This window comes from Microtus ochrogaster, chromosome 18 (genome assembly GCF_000317375.1).
Source record: "Microtus ochrogaster isolate Prairie Vole_2 chromosome 18, MicOch1.0, whole genome shotgun sequence".
NCBI lineage: Eukaryota > Metazoa > Chordata > Mammalia > Rodentia > Cricetidae > Microtus > Microtus ochrogaster.
Window position 1 is genome coordinate 11,238,000 of NC_022020.1, and position 14,416 is coordinate 11,252,415.

The following is a 14,416-nucleotide window of genomic DNA, read 5'->3' on the forward strand; positions in this document are numbered from 1 at the left end:
ATATAGAGAGCTCTTCCTTGCTCAAGTTCAAGGCTAGCCTGTTCTACATAGGGAGCTCTGCCTGCCTTGCTCAAGTTCAAGGCTAGCCTGTTCTACATAGGGAGCTCTACCTGCCTTGCTCAAGTTCAAGGCTAGCCTGCTCTACATAGGGAGCTCTGCATTGCTCAAGTTCAAGGCTAGCCTGCTCTACATAGGGAGCTCTGCATTACTCAAGTTCAAGGCTAGCCTGCTCTACATAGGGAGCTCTGGCTTATCCTGGGTGACATAGTGAAATCAGCTTCACAGACAGGCCTTTAGTCCCAGCGTTCAGGAGGAAGAGGCTGGTGACTAGTGGTGAGTTGAGGCCAGCCTAGTTTCCATAAGAGAATTCCAAGCCAGCCAGGGCTGGATAGTGAGACTTGCTCTCAAAAACAAAAAACAAAATCAAAAAGCTCATAATGGAGAAAATTCTTGCTTTGAATCTCAAAGGAAATTTTGAGTTGTTCCCCAGAAAGATTATTCTCTTGAACCTTGTTCTTTTTTATTTCTAATTCAAAAGGAGTTTTAATTTTATGTATGTGAGTATCTTGCTTGTACTGATGTATATCTGTGCTCCTATGTGTGCCTGGGGCCTGTGGAGATCAGAAGAGGGCATCAGATCCCCTGAAATTGGAATTATAGGACAGCTGTGAGCCGCTGTAGATGCTGGAAACAGATCTGGGCCCTCTGAGAAAGCTTCCAGGGCTCATCCACTGAGCCATCTCTCCAATCCCTAAGTCTAATATTTAATCAAAGGGGAGATCAATAACCTTTAAGTGCCACATGCACAAAAATTTTAACAGCATAGCAGAGTCAAGTGTTAGCAGTTCCGAGGACACAGCACTTTTACCAGATGTAAATCTGAACAGACACACTGTGTCGAGTTTGGGATTCAACTGCTCAAATGGGAAGGACCTTGGCCAGCATTCCTGTTGAGATCTCTCTGAAACGTAAGGTCTCAGTGACTCCTAACTTCTGCTGATGCACTTTCGCCTGAATCTCAAGTGGGGAAGTCTCCTCTAGTGCTCCTCGGAGAATCCGCTGTTTCCGAGGTGTGGACGTCACAGCTGCCACTCCTCAGGCAGCCTCCAGGTTTATCTTGTTTAATCCACATAGAAACCATGTGCGGCAAATCCAGCTCTTATTCCCATCTTACACATAAGGAAACTGGGGCTCAAAAGGATTAAGTCTGTGTCCAGACAAGCAAGCAGCTAACCGCAGAGATTAGACTCTCCTCTATCCCACACAGGACCCTCCCACACTGAAGTGGCTGTTAAGTCCCTTAAGCCCCAGACTCGATGAATGGAGCCGTGGACCAGAGACCACATATAAGAAAGGGGTTCACTTTCTCTACTGTTTTGCTTTGGGCTGTGGTGTGGTTTTTATGTTTTCTCACGGAACTGAGGATGACCAGGAGCTTCTGTTCCTCCTGCTTCCACCTCTAGAAAAGAATACACTATTTTTTGTTTGGCTTTGGTTTGGAGTTTTTTGTTTGTTGTTTGTTTGTTTAGTACTTTTGAGTGACATTTGACATCAGGGCATCTGTTGGACATGTTTCCTAGGAGTCCTCTCTCTACAGGAGTCTGGACCAAACTTTCCAAGTTTTACCTCCCCTGGCCAAGTCTAACTGACTTGGCATTTAACTTGGATGAAATTGTATAGGAGCAGAACAAAAGCGACCGCCTCAGTCCCACAGCCTCCTCCAGCACAGAACAAGCTACATCTCGAACAGTCCACCTTTGTCTGAAGAAGCCTTCTCCTAAGGCTGTTCCCAGTGACACAGTCGGATTATCAAAAACTCCCCCAGGTTTTCCACCTTTCTGTAAAAGCTCTGACTACATATAAACAGTATTCCCAAACCAACAACAGACCATGGAGGTTACTTGTGAATGAACTAGACAGTAATTCATTTCCTAAGGGTAGGGTGAACCAAAACCAGAAAGGCAACTTCCAGAAGTACTAATTCCCTCCTCAGATGGGTCTTCTTCATTTTTTATTGTTCTGCAGGAACACAGCAGCTATTCCTTGATAGTGGAAGCAAGAGATGCCGATGGGCAGATAACAGATAAACCGGTACAGCAGGCTCAAGTTCAGATTCAGATCTTGGATGTCAATGACAATATACCTGTGGTGGAAAATAAATTGGTAACTTATTTTTATAGTAGATTTACTATTTCTTGAGTCCCAACTAAAACTGCTTTATTGCATTAATAAAAGCTGTGTGTTTCTTTATGTTTTGCAGTATGAAGGGGTTGTGGAAGAAAACCAAGTCAATGTGGAAGTCATGCGTATCAAAGTGACCGATGCAGATGAAATAGGCTCAGATAACTGGTTAGCAAATTTTACGTTTGCATCAGGAAATGAAGGGGGTTATTTCCACATTGAGACTGACACGCAGACTAATGAAGGGATTGTGACCCTTGTCAAGGTGAGTTGTTACATATTTTGAGCCCCTTACTCTCACGGGTGCTTTACGAGGACATCAAGTGGCACCAGCCTTGCTCGGGATCAGAGACATCCTTACGGGGCCAAGTCAGTCACCCTATATATAGTTCAGAACCAGATCAGGAACTCAGATCCCAGCCACATGGCCTTGCATGGCACACTTCCAGGCAGCTCACTACCTAGCGTGAGCTTGGTGCGCCAGGGCTCCATAACTTGCCGTTTGAACAAAAGTCTATCGTGATTTTACCGCAAGTGTTGTAAGGGCTGCACTTTGGAACATAGTAGTCTGCTTTCCTATGTCTCCTGGGTTAATGAAGGAAAAACTGAATTAAGTAGCCTTAGAGAGCATGTGTAATTCAGCTCAATGGTGGTCGGCCTACCTAGCATGCATGAGGTCCTCGGTTTAATCCTTAGTGCCAAATCAATTAAAATTTGATATGGTGTTTTGTACCTATAATCCCAGCATTTTGCGGGAGACTGTTGAAAGTTCAAGGCCAACCTAGACCTCATTACAAATTCCAGGACAGCCTGGGCTACAAAGCGAAACCCTGTCTTAAAAAATAGTGATGATGATGATGATGATGATGATGATGATGATGATGATGATGATGATGATAGTGATGATGATGATGATAAGCAGCTGTGTGGTGGTGGTTGGTACACGCCTTTAATGCCAGCAATCAGGAGGCAGAGGCAGGCAGATCTCTATAAATTCAAAACCAGCCTGGTCTACGTAGCAAATCCCAGGACAGATGTAAACAAACAGCAAATGCACAGGGAAGGGATCCCGAGATCATCCAGTCACTAGGGAAGATGCAGAATGAAGCACAAGCCCACACCTACCCTACGCAGAACACTGCCAGAGATAAAAGCGATGAAAGGCTAGAATCTAAGTGAATTCGGGTAGGCGATTTTTTTTTTAATGATAGGCTATATATAAGTCAACACAGGAAAAACTTGCATAAAAATTCTCAAAACAACATCAATTTTATATAAAAATTTTAAATTGCTCAAAAGCTAGTCACAGATTGACTAAGTGAGTTTAATTATTTTTAAATATTTATTTTTACCAATACTTATTTCTAAAATGGAGAGTTGGAGCATACACTATGTGCATGGTGATCACACAAACTGCATAGTGGGTGCTGTAAATAGCAGAGTTTACCAAGAGCTTGCTGAAGGAAGGCTGATCTGCCTTGGACTCAGCAGCCCAGAGGAAAGATGCTCATTGCACTTCAAATGATACTTTAAATGTATTTCCATGGGCTTTCTCTTTAAATCAGGAAAGATCAGATTCTTTAGCATGTTAAGGTGCAGTGTAACTCTGTCTTAACATCCAAGCAGTGGTGGTGCACACCTTTAATTCCAGGACTTGGGAGGCAGAAGCAGGCAGATCTCTGAGTTTGAGGCCAGCCTGGTCTACAGAGCAAGTTCCCAACAGACAGAACTACACAGAGAAACCCTGTCACAAAAAAAAAAAAGAAAAGAAAAGAAAAAAGAAAGAGGAGGGAGGGAGAGGGAAAGGAAAGGAAAAGAAAAGAAAAGAAAAGAAAAGAAAAGAAAAGAAAAGAAAAGAAAAGAAAAGAAAAGAAAAGAAACCCTACCTTAGGAAGAGAGCTTGCTGTGCCATTGTCTTAGAGTTGTGATGAAACCCACTACCAAAAGTAAGCTGGAGAGACTGGAGGCAGGAGCTGGTGTAGAGGCCATGGAGGAGTGTTGCTTACTGGTTTGCTCATCATGGCTTGCTCAGCCTGCTTTCTTATAGAACCTAAGATCCCAGCAGCCCAGGGGTGACCCACCCCCATCAATCACCAATTTTAAAAAGGCCCTACAGGCTTGCCTACAGCCCGATCTTATTGAGGCGCTTTCGTACCCCATCCTCTCAGATGATTCTAGCTTGTGTTGAGATAACTGTCCAGCACAGCCACCATGTACTCCACACCCATTCATCAAAACAAACGCACGGAATGTGTGTTACTAAATATTAATTTTTATTAAATGCCCATGAATTTCCCTATTGCAAAAAAAATTCTTTTACTTGTAAAAAAGAAGTAGAAATATATGTTTCTGAAAACAATTATGACCTTTATAAAAATCAATCGAAAGTACTTGCTATGTTAGACATGGTGGATCAGGCCACCTAAGGCAGCACCTACTGCGGGGAGCAGAAAAATGGAGAAACATCCAAGGCCAGCTTGGCTTGCAGAGTGAGTTTTAGGCCACAAAAGAGCTATATTTTTTGTTCCAAAAATACTAATAATTGTAAGGGCCAGAGGTAGTAGATGACTTCAAAGATAGTGTTTCTTGTCACATGTGAACTCACAGAGGCTGTGACATCATATATAAGACATGCTCAAGCCAGACAAACTTCTGGCATGGAGGGGAAAGTTGGGTACCAAGTTCCAGCTGTTACTGGGGAGCTATTGGCGTTTGAAGGCTGCTGGAAGAGGAAGAGTCAGTTTTAATGGCGTGGCACCTGATATATTGACACAGTTTAACACAGACCTCTTACCCAAGAGTAACTGAACAGCAGCACGAACTGGACTCCATGGGGAGAGAGAGAGAGAGAGAGAGAGAGAGAGAGAGAGAGAGAGAGAGAGAGAGAGAGAGAACGAGAACACAGAGTTCAGTGAGAAGGAAAGTGGAGGCAGAGCTGGAAGGTTGTGCGGTGGACGTGAAGCTGATCAAAATTCACTGAGTAAAATTCTCAAAGAATAATAAAAAAACAATAATAATGAAACCCCCTAAACCTTTCATATTTATGGATTTCCGAGCTAATAGGATTTGCAGCTGGTTGCTGTTGGTGTGACAGTGGACTGCCCATGCAGCTGTGTCCCCATGTTTAAATCATGTGTCTCTGTGTGTGCTCATGGGCTCTGCTTCCTCTGCAGTAATGTTGGCTCTGTCTCTCTAGGAAGTGGACTACGAGACAATGAAGGATCTCAACTTCAGCATCGTTGTCACTAATAAAGCAGCTTTCCACAAGTCTGTTAGGAACAAGTTCAAGCCCACGCCCATCCCCATCACGGTCAAGGTCAAGAACGTGGTTGAAGGCATCCATTTCAAGAGCAACGTGGTCTCCGTCCGAGCCAGTGAGGCGATGGATAGATCCAGCCTCAGCCAGTCAATCGGAAAATTTCAAGTTTTTGATGAAGACACTGGACAAGCAGCCAAAGTAAAGTAAGATATGGCTATGAATGTGCTTCCAGGTTTCAATACCTTATGTGCCAGGTTTTTTAAATGTTGGTTTTCAAAACTCATTAGAAAATCATAGCAGCTCATTCCTTCACACCCCAGAATTACAGTCTGAGGAAGGCCCTAAAATCAGTTCTCCCTAAACTGAGCCTACCGTTAAAGGAAGGTGGAGTTTCCATCTTTCCGTCAGCCTCTGTGTGGAGCAGGGCTGGGCTGGTTACTAGAGAAGGCTGGAAGTGTCTCAGAAAATAACTGTAAAATTCTCTTATTCCTCAGCATACTAGGAGGTGAGGAAGTAGCAGATAAGGTTAACCACATACAAAAGATACCAGCACACTATCACAACCAGGACTATGAAGGCTGAGGCAGGGGGATTCTGAGAGCCTGGCCAACCTGAGCTGTGCAGTGACACCCTGTCTCAAATAGGTGAATGAAGAGAGAATCTTGTCACAAATTCCACTTTACACACACATCGTTTTAATAGTTTCACACGTTCCTGGGCTTGGGGATTTAGCTCAGAAGTAGATTGCTTACCTAGCAAATGCAAGGCCCTGGGTTCAGTCCTGAGCTTGAGGGGATGGGGATGTAATTTCACACATTTCAGTATGGGGGTAGTCATTTATGTACAAATAAATTCTGAGAATTAATCTTTATTTAAGCCACTTTATTTCAAGGAGAGGTGAGCTTTTCTCTGTGTGCACATGAATAAGTATCTGTACCACATGTCTGCACGAGACCACAAACATCAGAAGAGGGAGCCAGGCTCCCGGATCTAAAGTTACAGGCATTTGTGAGCCACTTGGTGGGTGTTGGGAATGGAAGCCTGGTCCGCTCCAAGATGGCTAAGCACTCTTGACCACTGAACCATCTTTCCAGGGAACTTGTGTAGTAATAGGAGCGGCGGGGCTGCGTCCCCAGCACCCCGCTGCCCGCAAGCTTATGCCCGAAATAACAACACACAAACTGTATTCATTTAAACACTGCTTGGCTCTTTAGCTCTAGCCCTTTTCTCTGCTAACTCTCGCCCCCTGGCCTAGCCCATTTTTCCAATTATGTGTGTCGCACCCCAAGGTGCTCTTACCGGGAAGATTCTAGCCTACGTCCACCCTGGGTCAGAGCTGAATCTCGTGTGTCTCAGAGAGCAGAGCTATCCCCGCATCCGCCCAGGAGCCAGGAGCATGGCGTCTCTGTCTGAGGTGTCTTACCTCACTTCCTCTTCCTCCCAGCATTCTGTTCTGTTTACTCCACTATGTTCTAAGCTATGAGCCCAAGCAGTTTGTTTATTACTCAACCAATGAAATCAACAGATTGATATATGACACTCCCACATCAAACTTGGGTGTTGGGGGTGGGAGAGGTCACAATGGTCATTACTAAGAATACATTTGCTGTCACCGTGCTCAGAAGTTCATTGTGCCCTGTCTCTATAGCTTACACTAACATCTTTTAGGATTATCAGAGTACATCTCTCTATACAAAGCTGTTGTTTATGAAGTTACTTAGTTGAGTTTGAAGACTTCCTCCTGCAGCTCAGACACACAGGCTTGGGGACCTGCTCTATAACAAAGACGCTCTGGTGCTCACCTTCCTTTAGGCCTGTGTCCCTGGGTGCTGGTGCTTCATAAAACATCTAAAAACAGGACCAGCTGTGGCAGGAAGGCTCCCCAACTGTCAGATTATATTTCCCGAGTCTCCATTAATGGAATCTATGGGCCGTAGAGTGGGTGACTCTTCCCCAAATTGGTACTAATAAGTGCCTTCCACTAACATCTTTGTAAGCATCTTTTATTCGCCCTTCCACAGGGCTCTACTTTTAGCTTCTGCTACTCTGTGTGCCCCACAGGGCCACATGTAACCAAGTCCCCAGACTAGAGGACTCTGTGTGATTTTTCTCTGCATTTGCTAAGAAGCTTGTATGTTCTAATACTATTGAGAATGGCCTCCTGGCAATTTTTTAAATTTTTGCTATTTTTTTCAAGGCCTGTGACTATTATGAAAAGGGTGTGCATTCTTTGAAGAAAATAAAATATGCTTCTTTACCAAAAGAGTCTTCCTTCTTTAGCGTGCACTTTAGAACAGGAGTGACCTAACCATCCACTCGCACCTGTGAGTTTTCATAAGTTCTGGGATGCACAGCTAAGTTAAACCATTTAACTCATTAGTAGTTCCTGCTTTTGGAGTCTTCATAAAGATGGTAAGGTCTGGAAATGGCTCGGCACTTAGAGCACCTGCAGCTTTTGTAGAGGACACAGATTGGTTCCTAGATCCTCAGGTGGCTCACAGTCACCTGTACCAGCTCCGGAGGCTCTGACCCCCTCTTCCGGCCTCTGAGGGCATCTGCTTGCTCATGCACACATGCACACGCAGATAAGCACACTTACTTATACATAATTCAATATTAAAATAATAAAATCCTTTTAAAGATATACTAAGGACAGCAAAAGAATCATGTCTTTAATTTTGTCATAGTTGTGGTATTGAACTGATTACCCATCCAGTGATTTATGGATATAACATGTGAGCTGCTTGTTCTGCCCAAATGCTGAGTTCCACAACGGATCAGTTGCAAAGCTCCTTAAATGGCATCACGTAACTCATGCCCTGTGCCGTGTCAATTAGACGACCTAGTGTGAAATGGCTATGGAAATGGAAAATCGGGGCAGGCAAATTCCTGACGGACATTCAGAAGTACCTGTGAAAACCCAAATGTGCTGCCATCTGCTTTTTACATTTTATTTTCACAGTTTTAGTTTTACAGTTTTAGGTGTTGTTTGTTTGTTAAGACAGAGTGTCATTAGCCCAGGCTGGCCTTGAACTCACTATGTAAGACAAGAATAACCTTCAACTCCTGGTCCTTCTGCCTTCACCTCCCAAGTTCTGGATCATACCTTCCTCTATAATCAGTTACTAGTAACAACAGCAGGCATAAAAGGCAGTTCAAGCATACAAGTGGGTTATTTCCAAATAGTGTACACAAATATTACTATAGATCAGCCATCTGTTCCCATGTGCTTAAATAGCTACTTACTAGAAAATGAATTATTGATTTCATTGAACCAAGAGACTCTTGTTTGCCTTGTGTTTGTAGTTTATATGTTAAACTCAATTGTAGTTGCTATATACAATTCTGAAAACTTAATATGAGCATATTTCCTGTGCCTTCTTGTAGCTGGCTTTTCACAGTGATTTTCCTCACTTCAGAGAGGAAACCTAGAATGCATCGTCTTCACTTTTAGCCGGTTCACTTGAAAGTCATCATTCCTAACAACATACAGCATCTCAAAATGTTTAGGTGCTTCCAGTTGAGGCAACCACTGTTTTCTAAGTTAAGTACTAAACAGAACTCGGTGTTTGTTTTGGAACAGATTTGCGAAAGTGGAAGACATAGACAACTGGGTCTCTGTGGATTCTGCCACTTCAGAAATTAAGCTTGTAAAGATTCCCGATTTTGAATCTAGATATGTCCAGAATGGCACCTACACTGTAAAGGTTGTGGCCATATCCAGTGGTAAGTTGTTAAACAGATGTTTTGTGTGACTAAATGCATTCAGATGTTATCTTTCAGCACAGGAAGCATGTGTTCTGTGTATAGAAGTCTCATCTCTTCAGTGGTTATGCCTTCATATTCTTGCTTACATAGTGACTTAGAACTGATTCAAATCTGAGACCCAGTTGAGATGGGAGGTGCCCGCAGCGGCTAGCACGCCCTCCTTACCTGATTGGCTGGTGTTCAGCCATAGACTCAGAAGCCTGAACGATCTCCTGTTTATTTTCAAGATCATCCTCAAAAAACCATCACTGGCACCGTTGTTATCACCGTTGAAGACAGCAATGACAATTGCCCCACGCTGGTGGAACCAGTGCAGAGTATCTGCAAGGATGCCCCTTACGTGAATGTCACCGCAAAGGATCTGGATGGACCCCAGAACAGCGGGCCGTTCACGTTCTCCATCCTCGACCAGCCGTCTGGAACAGCAGAGCAGTGGAAAATAGTACACCAGGAAGGTAAATGATTGACCTACACCAAAATCTAAGCAGTAAGCATGGTAGATAATGAAGCTGTTCATAACATAGGCTGTTTCTTCTCTCAAAATCTAAGCAGTAAGCATGGTAGATAACGAAGCTGTTCATAACATAGGCTGTTTCTTCTCTCAAAATCTAAGCAGTAAGCATGGTAGATAACGAAGCTGTTCATAACATAGGCTGTTTCTTCTCTCAAAATCTAAGCAGTAAGCATGGTAGATAACGAAGCTGTTCATAACATAGGCTGTTTCTTCTCTCAAATTTTACTTCTAGTATAATTCCCATGCTTTCTGACCAGGCATGGTGACACCTTTAGTCACAGCACTTGGGAGGTAGAACAAGTAGATGTCTGTGAGTTCAAGGCCGGCTTAGTCTCCATCAGGAGTTCAACCCAGCCAGACCTTCACAGTGAGACCCTATACCAAAAATAATAGTCACAATAATAATGTAGGCCATGTTTCTTCTCTCAAATTGTACTTCCACTGTAATCCCCAATGTAGTTCTCAAGGGGCTTATGAAATGAGGCTCTCAGCCTACAGTAGTATTTCAGCTCAAGCACTTTTGTCTCATAAGATGGGGAGACTGGAGCCATGTACAGCAATCAGACATTTACAAAGTGAACTCATAATTCTGTTTAAAATTGTGTTTATTGAGCATGTACTGTGTGCCAGGCCCTCTGCACACACCGTCTCCACTAATCCTGGCTCAGTCGCATCATTTCCTGATGGTGGAGAACGCTGGCCTTACTCAGGTGTAGGGACTTGTTAAAAGGCACAAAGCTAGTTTGTGATGGACATGACCTGGCAAAGGGTCTGATGCTCATGCTAACCCGCGCCTGTGGACACAGTCACTGTATCTTGGGCTTATTACTCTTGCTGATGTGATCTTTTGAATGTCCTTGGGACAGTCTCAAATGCAGAAAATTCTACCCAGAAAACTGTTTAGCAAGCAGTGTTCATGTCAGAAAAATTTACAGCAATTATCAGCAACCATCTTATCAGTTATTATAACTTACTTAAAATAGTTCAGAGGAAGGTTTTGTTGGTTTTCCCACTACTTTTTGATTTTTTTTTTTTTTTTGGATACATACACAAGTCTGGTACAGTGGTTCTCACAACCCTCGCACTTGGGAGGCAGAAGCAAGACAACTGTTTTGAGATTAGCCTCGACCTCGCATCAAGTTCCAGACCAGCCTAGTCCACATAGCTCAGCCCTGTCCCAAAGAAATAATGTCAGCAAGGTAACCCAATAGGAAAAGGTGATTGCTGCCAAGCCTAACTACTAAGTTCACACCCAGGACCCGTCTTTAACCTCCGCATGCTGACAGTGGTACTGGAACACACAAGCATAGCCACTCCCACAATAAATAAATAAATAAATGCAACACTCTCTCTCTTTCTGTGTGTGTGTTGTTGTTGTTGGTGTCATTTCTGTTTGCTTGATTTTTGAAACAGGGTCTTACTCTGTAGCCTATGCTGGTCTCAAACTCTGCTATTATCCTGCCTCAACAGTTGGGTGCTAACTGTAGGCAGAGGCTGCTTGTTCATTTCCTGGCTTCCCAGACCCAAAATCATCACACAGAAATTATATTGATTAAAACACTGCTCAGTCTGTTAGCTTAGGCTTCTTATTACCTAACTCCTACATCTTAAATTAACCCATTTCTATTCATCTGTGTATCGCCATGTGGCTATGACCTACCAGTAAGGTTCCGTCCCGCTTCTGTCTCCTTTGGTGGCCACAAGGCATCTTCCTGACTCCGCCTTCTTTTCTCCTCTATCTCTGCTTGGAATTCCCACCTTGCTCTATTCTGCGTCGTCATAGGCCCAAAGCAGAATCTTTATTAACCAATGGTAATAAAATATATTCACAGCACACTGAGGGGAATCTCACATCAGTTAACATCTTTCTTTACCTTTTTTTATATGTTTTTTACTGGATTCTAATGCTGTAAAATAATGTGAAATTCCATTATCAAATTTCTTAAGAAAAGAAACCAAACAGTAGGTATATACAGAAAAGGTATTGCCTCAAAAGAGTGGAACGAGATAAAAATAAGATGGGCCTGTGCTGAAAATTATCCAAACTGGGGGTGACACCGTGCAGGCTCTGCTACACTGGAAAACTACTTTGGCAGCTTATTTTTTAATAATCAGTAAGATAAACATCATTGAATGAAAATTTTACTCATATAAATGTCATGTCATGCATTGCTGCATTCCCGCTGACTGGACAGTGTTGTGACTGTTCCAGCATTTGCTAGGCCACACACGTTAGTTAAAAATAAACCTGAGGAAAGCTGAGTCTAACCCTACCCCTCTGCTGGTCAAACTTCTTTTGAAATCTATGGACACGTTTGATGAGCACAGGGAATGAACTCCATGGGGAGCTGGGGAGGGATAACACTCACACCCAGAGCTACACTAAGACCCTTCCCATGGCTTAGTCTCTCTTCCCTCAACAGCCGCTCGTTTTCATTGCCTTGTGCCTCCCCCTCCCAGGGACCAGTGTGCTGCTGCGGCAAAGCGAGTGGAAGCTCGGGAGAAGTGAGGTCCCCGTCCTCATTTCCGACAGCCAGGGCTTCAGCTGCCCCGAGATGCAGGTCCTTCAGCTCACCGTCTGTGAGTGTCTGAAGGGCGGTGGCTGTGCAGCAGCCCAGTATGACAACTACGTTGGCCTGGGGCCCGCCGCAATCGCTCTCATGATCCTGGCCCTGCTGCTCTTGCTGCGTAAGTCTTCAGAGCCTGTCTTCAGTGTCTTCCGTCCAGAATGACGTCATCTTGATAAACTCTGGGGGGGAGGGGGTTTGCACAGCTGTATTCCCAGTACCAGAAGCAGTGTCAATAGGTCTTCAGAAAAGCTTGCCATGTGCATGTGCTATGTGGATATAAGGTTATTTTTACAAAGCTCTTGTATTCCAACCCAACCATGCTTTGTACAGTCAAGTCAATGAGGCTCCCCTGCCTCCATTCCTGGCTTTTCAGCTTGCCTCTGGTCAGCCTCAGACACAGTCAACTCTTTTCTAAGTACTCTGTGTGTCTTTGCAATAACAAGCTGTGCCCAGACAGTCCTGCTCGGCCTCTCATCCGCCAAAGACCTGAGGTCACCTGCAGTCCTGGTCTACTTGAACTTGGGCAGAGCACGCACGACCTCTAAGACAGCCTCTAAAACAGCCTGGGCTGTCTCCATGGAAAGAGGAGGAACCCATTAAAGACACTTGTAGATGGCTAGTTAAATACACAGAACCCAATAATTTACAGTGGCGCTCTAGCCCATTGGTTCTATTTGCTGGTGAGTGGCTTGTTCTGGCTTACCATGGAGTTGGGTGTGCATATTTTACCCAGGGATTCCACGCCCTGGCTTTCCATCACAACTTCTCTGAAGCCTAACCTGTCACTCAGCCCATGACACTTGATTACTATAGGAGCTGTCTGTGCAGCTTAGTGGTAGAGCACTTACCTAACATGCCTGGGCTCAACCTCCAAATTTCATAGAAATGGGTGTGGTGTTTCAGCATACTTGTGACCCCAAAACTTAGGAAGAGGAAACAGAGGTGTCAGAACTTCAGAGTCTTTCTCAGTTACATATTGAGTTTAAGGCCTGTCTGGGCTGTATAATCGCCTATCAGAAAAAAAAATAGAAACCAATGAAAAGAAAATAGTATTAGGTAATTGAAAGGCAAACTGGAGCCTCAAAGAGTCAGGTCTCATACCCAGCCCCACTCTGAGGTAGAGTGCAATAGCTTTGGTGTGTTAGAATATGTTGATGTTTTCATCTATTCTTACCACCCCCCAGGTTTTGTGTGTGCATGTGCACACGCATGATGTGCGAGTGTTTTGAATGGAGCTTTAGAGACAAGGTTTCAGGCTCCCAAGCGGCTAAGCGCTGGGAGATCACAGGCACGTGCCGCCGTGCCTGGCTGCTTTCAATCGCTCTGCTACATCTCTTAGATAGCAGCCTGACGAAAAAAGATTTCTACAGTAGCCGTAAAACATTTCATCTTTACCTTGGTCCTCCAATTTACATCTGATCTCATCCAATCACAGTGTTCTGTTCACTAGCCAGAGACAGGCTCTCTGTAACGAATAAAACCTTTGAGTCAGAGGGCTCTGTCTGCCTCCGGGCTTTGGTGTAATTCAACCAAAGCAAAGTTGGGAGAGAAGGTTGGCCCACAGTGAAGAAACATAAAACATAAAGATGAAGTGTCAAGTAAGTGAAGGCTGGGCTCCAAGAAGTCCAGTGTGAATGCTAAATGGTGTGGCCTTCGTTGGAAAATGGACTCTGGACTCTGCTTTGCTTTGTACAGTTGTACCGCTCTTGCTGCTGTTATGCCACTGTGGAGAGGGCGCCAAAGGCTTCGCTCCCATTCCCGGGACCATAGAGATGCTGCACCCTTGGAATAATGAAGGGGCACCTCCTGAGGACAAGGTCAGTTCATCAGACAGTGGCGCTCTCTGGGAGCGCCTTCATTGGGAGGATGTGGGGCGTTCGAACAATCTCACTCTGTAGCCCAGACTAGCCTTGAACTCAAAACAGTCCTCCTGCCTTGGACTCCCAAGTATGGGAATTACAGTTGTGAACCACCATGCCCAGCCTTATTTTATGATTTTAAAGGGGTCTTACTTACAGGGTATTTGCAATATTTTTGGTCATGAGAGATTGACACAGTTATTGAATTGCGAAACGTATACGTTAAGAGCTGGCATCCAACCCTTTTTTTTTTTTTTTTTTTTTT

General features: G+C 44.1%; 1 protein-coding gene across 1 annotated transcript in view; it reads left to right on the forward strand.

The window, feature by feature from the left end:
• Dsg2 (desmoglein 2) overlaps nucleotides 1-14,416 on the forward strand; it is a 47,313-nt gene that overhangs the window by 24,720 nt on the left and 8,177 nt on the right. The window contains exons 7-13 of the mRNA XM_013349376.2: nucleotides 2,026-2,163; nucleotides 2,261-2,446; nucleotides 5,378-5,643; nucleotides 9,024-9,166; nucleotides 9,436-9,663; nucleotides 12,183-12,410; nucleotides 13,988-14,109. Coding sequence (XP_013204830.1) covers nucleotides 2,026-2,163; nucleotides 2,261-2,446; nucleotides 5,378-5,643; nucleotides 9,024-9,166; nucleotides 9,436-9,663; nucleotides 12,183-12,410; nucleotides 13,988-14,109 — 1,311 coding nt within the window. The remainder of the gene's footprint in view (nucleotides 1-2,025; nucleotides 2,164-2,260; nucleotides 2,447-5,377; nucleotides 5,644-9,023; nucleotides 9,167-9,435; nucleotides 9,664-12,182; nucleotides 12,411-13,987; nucleotides 14,110-14,416) is intronic.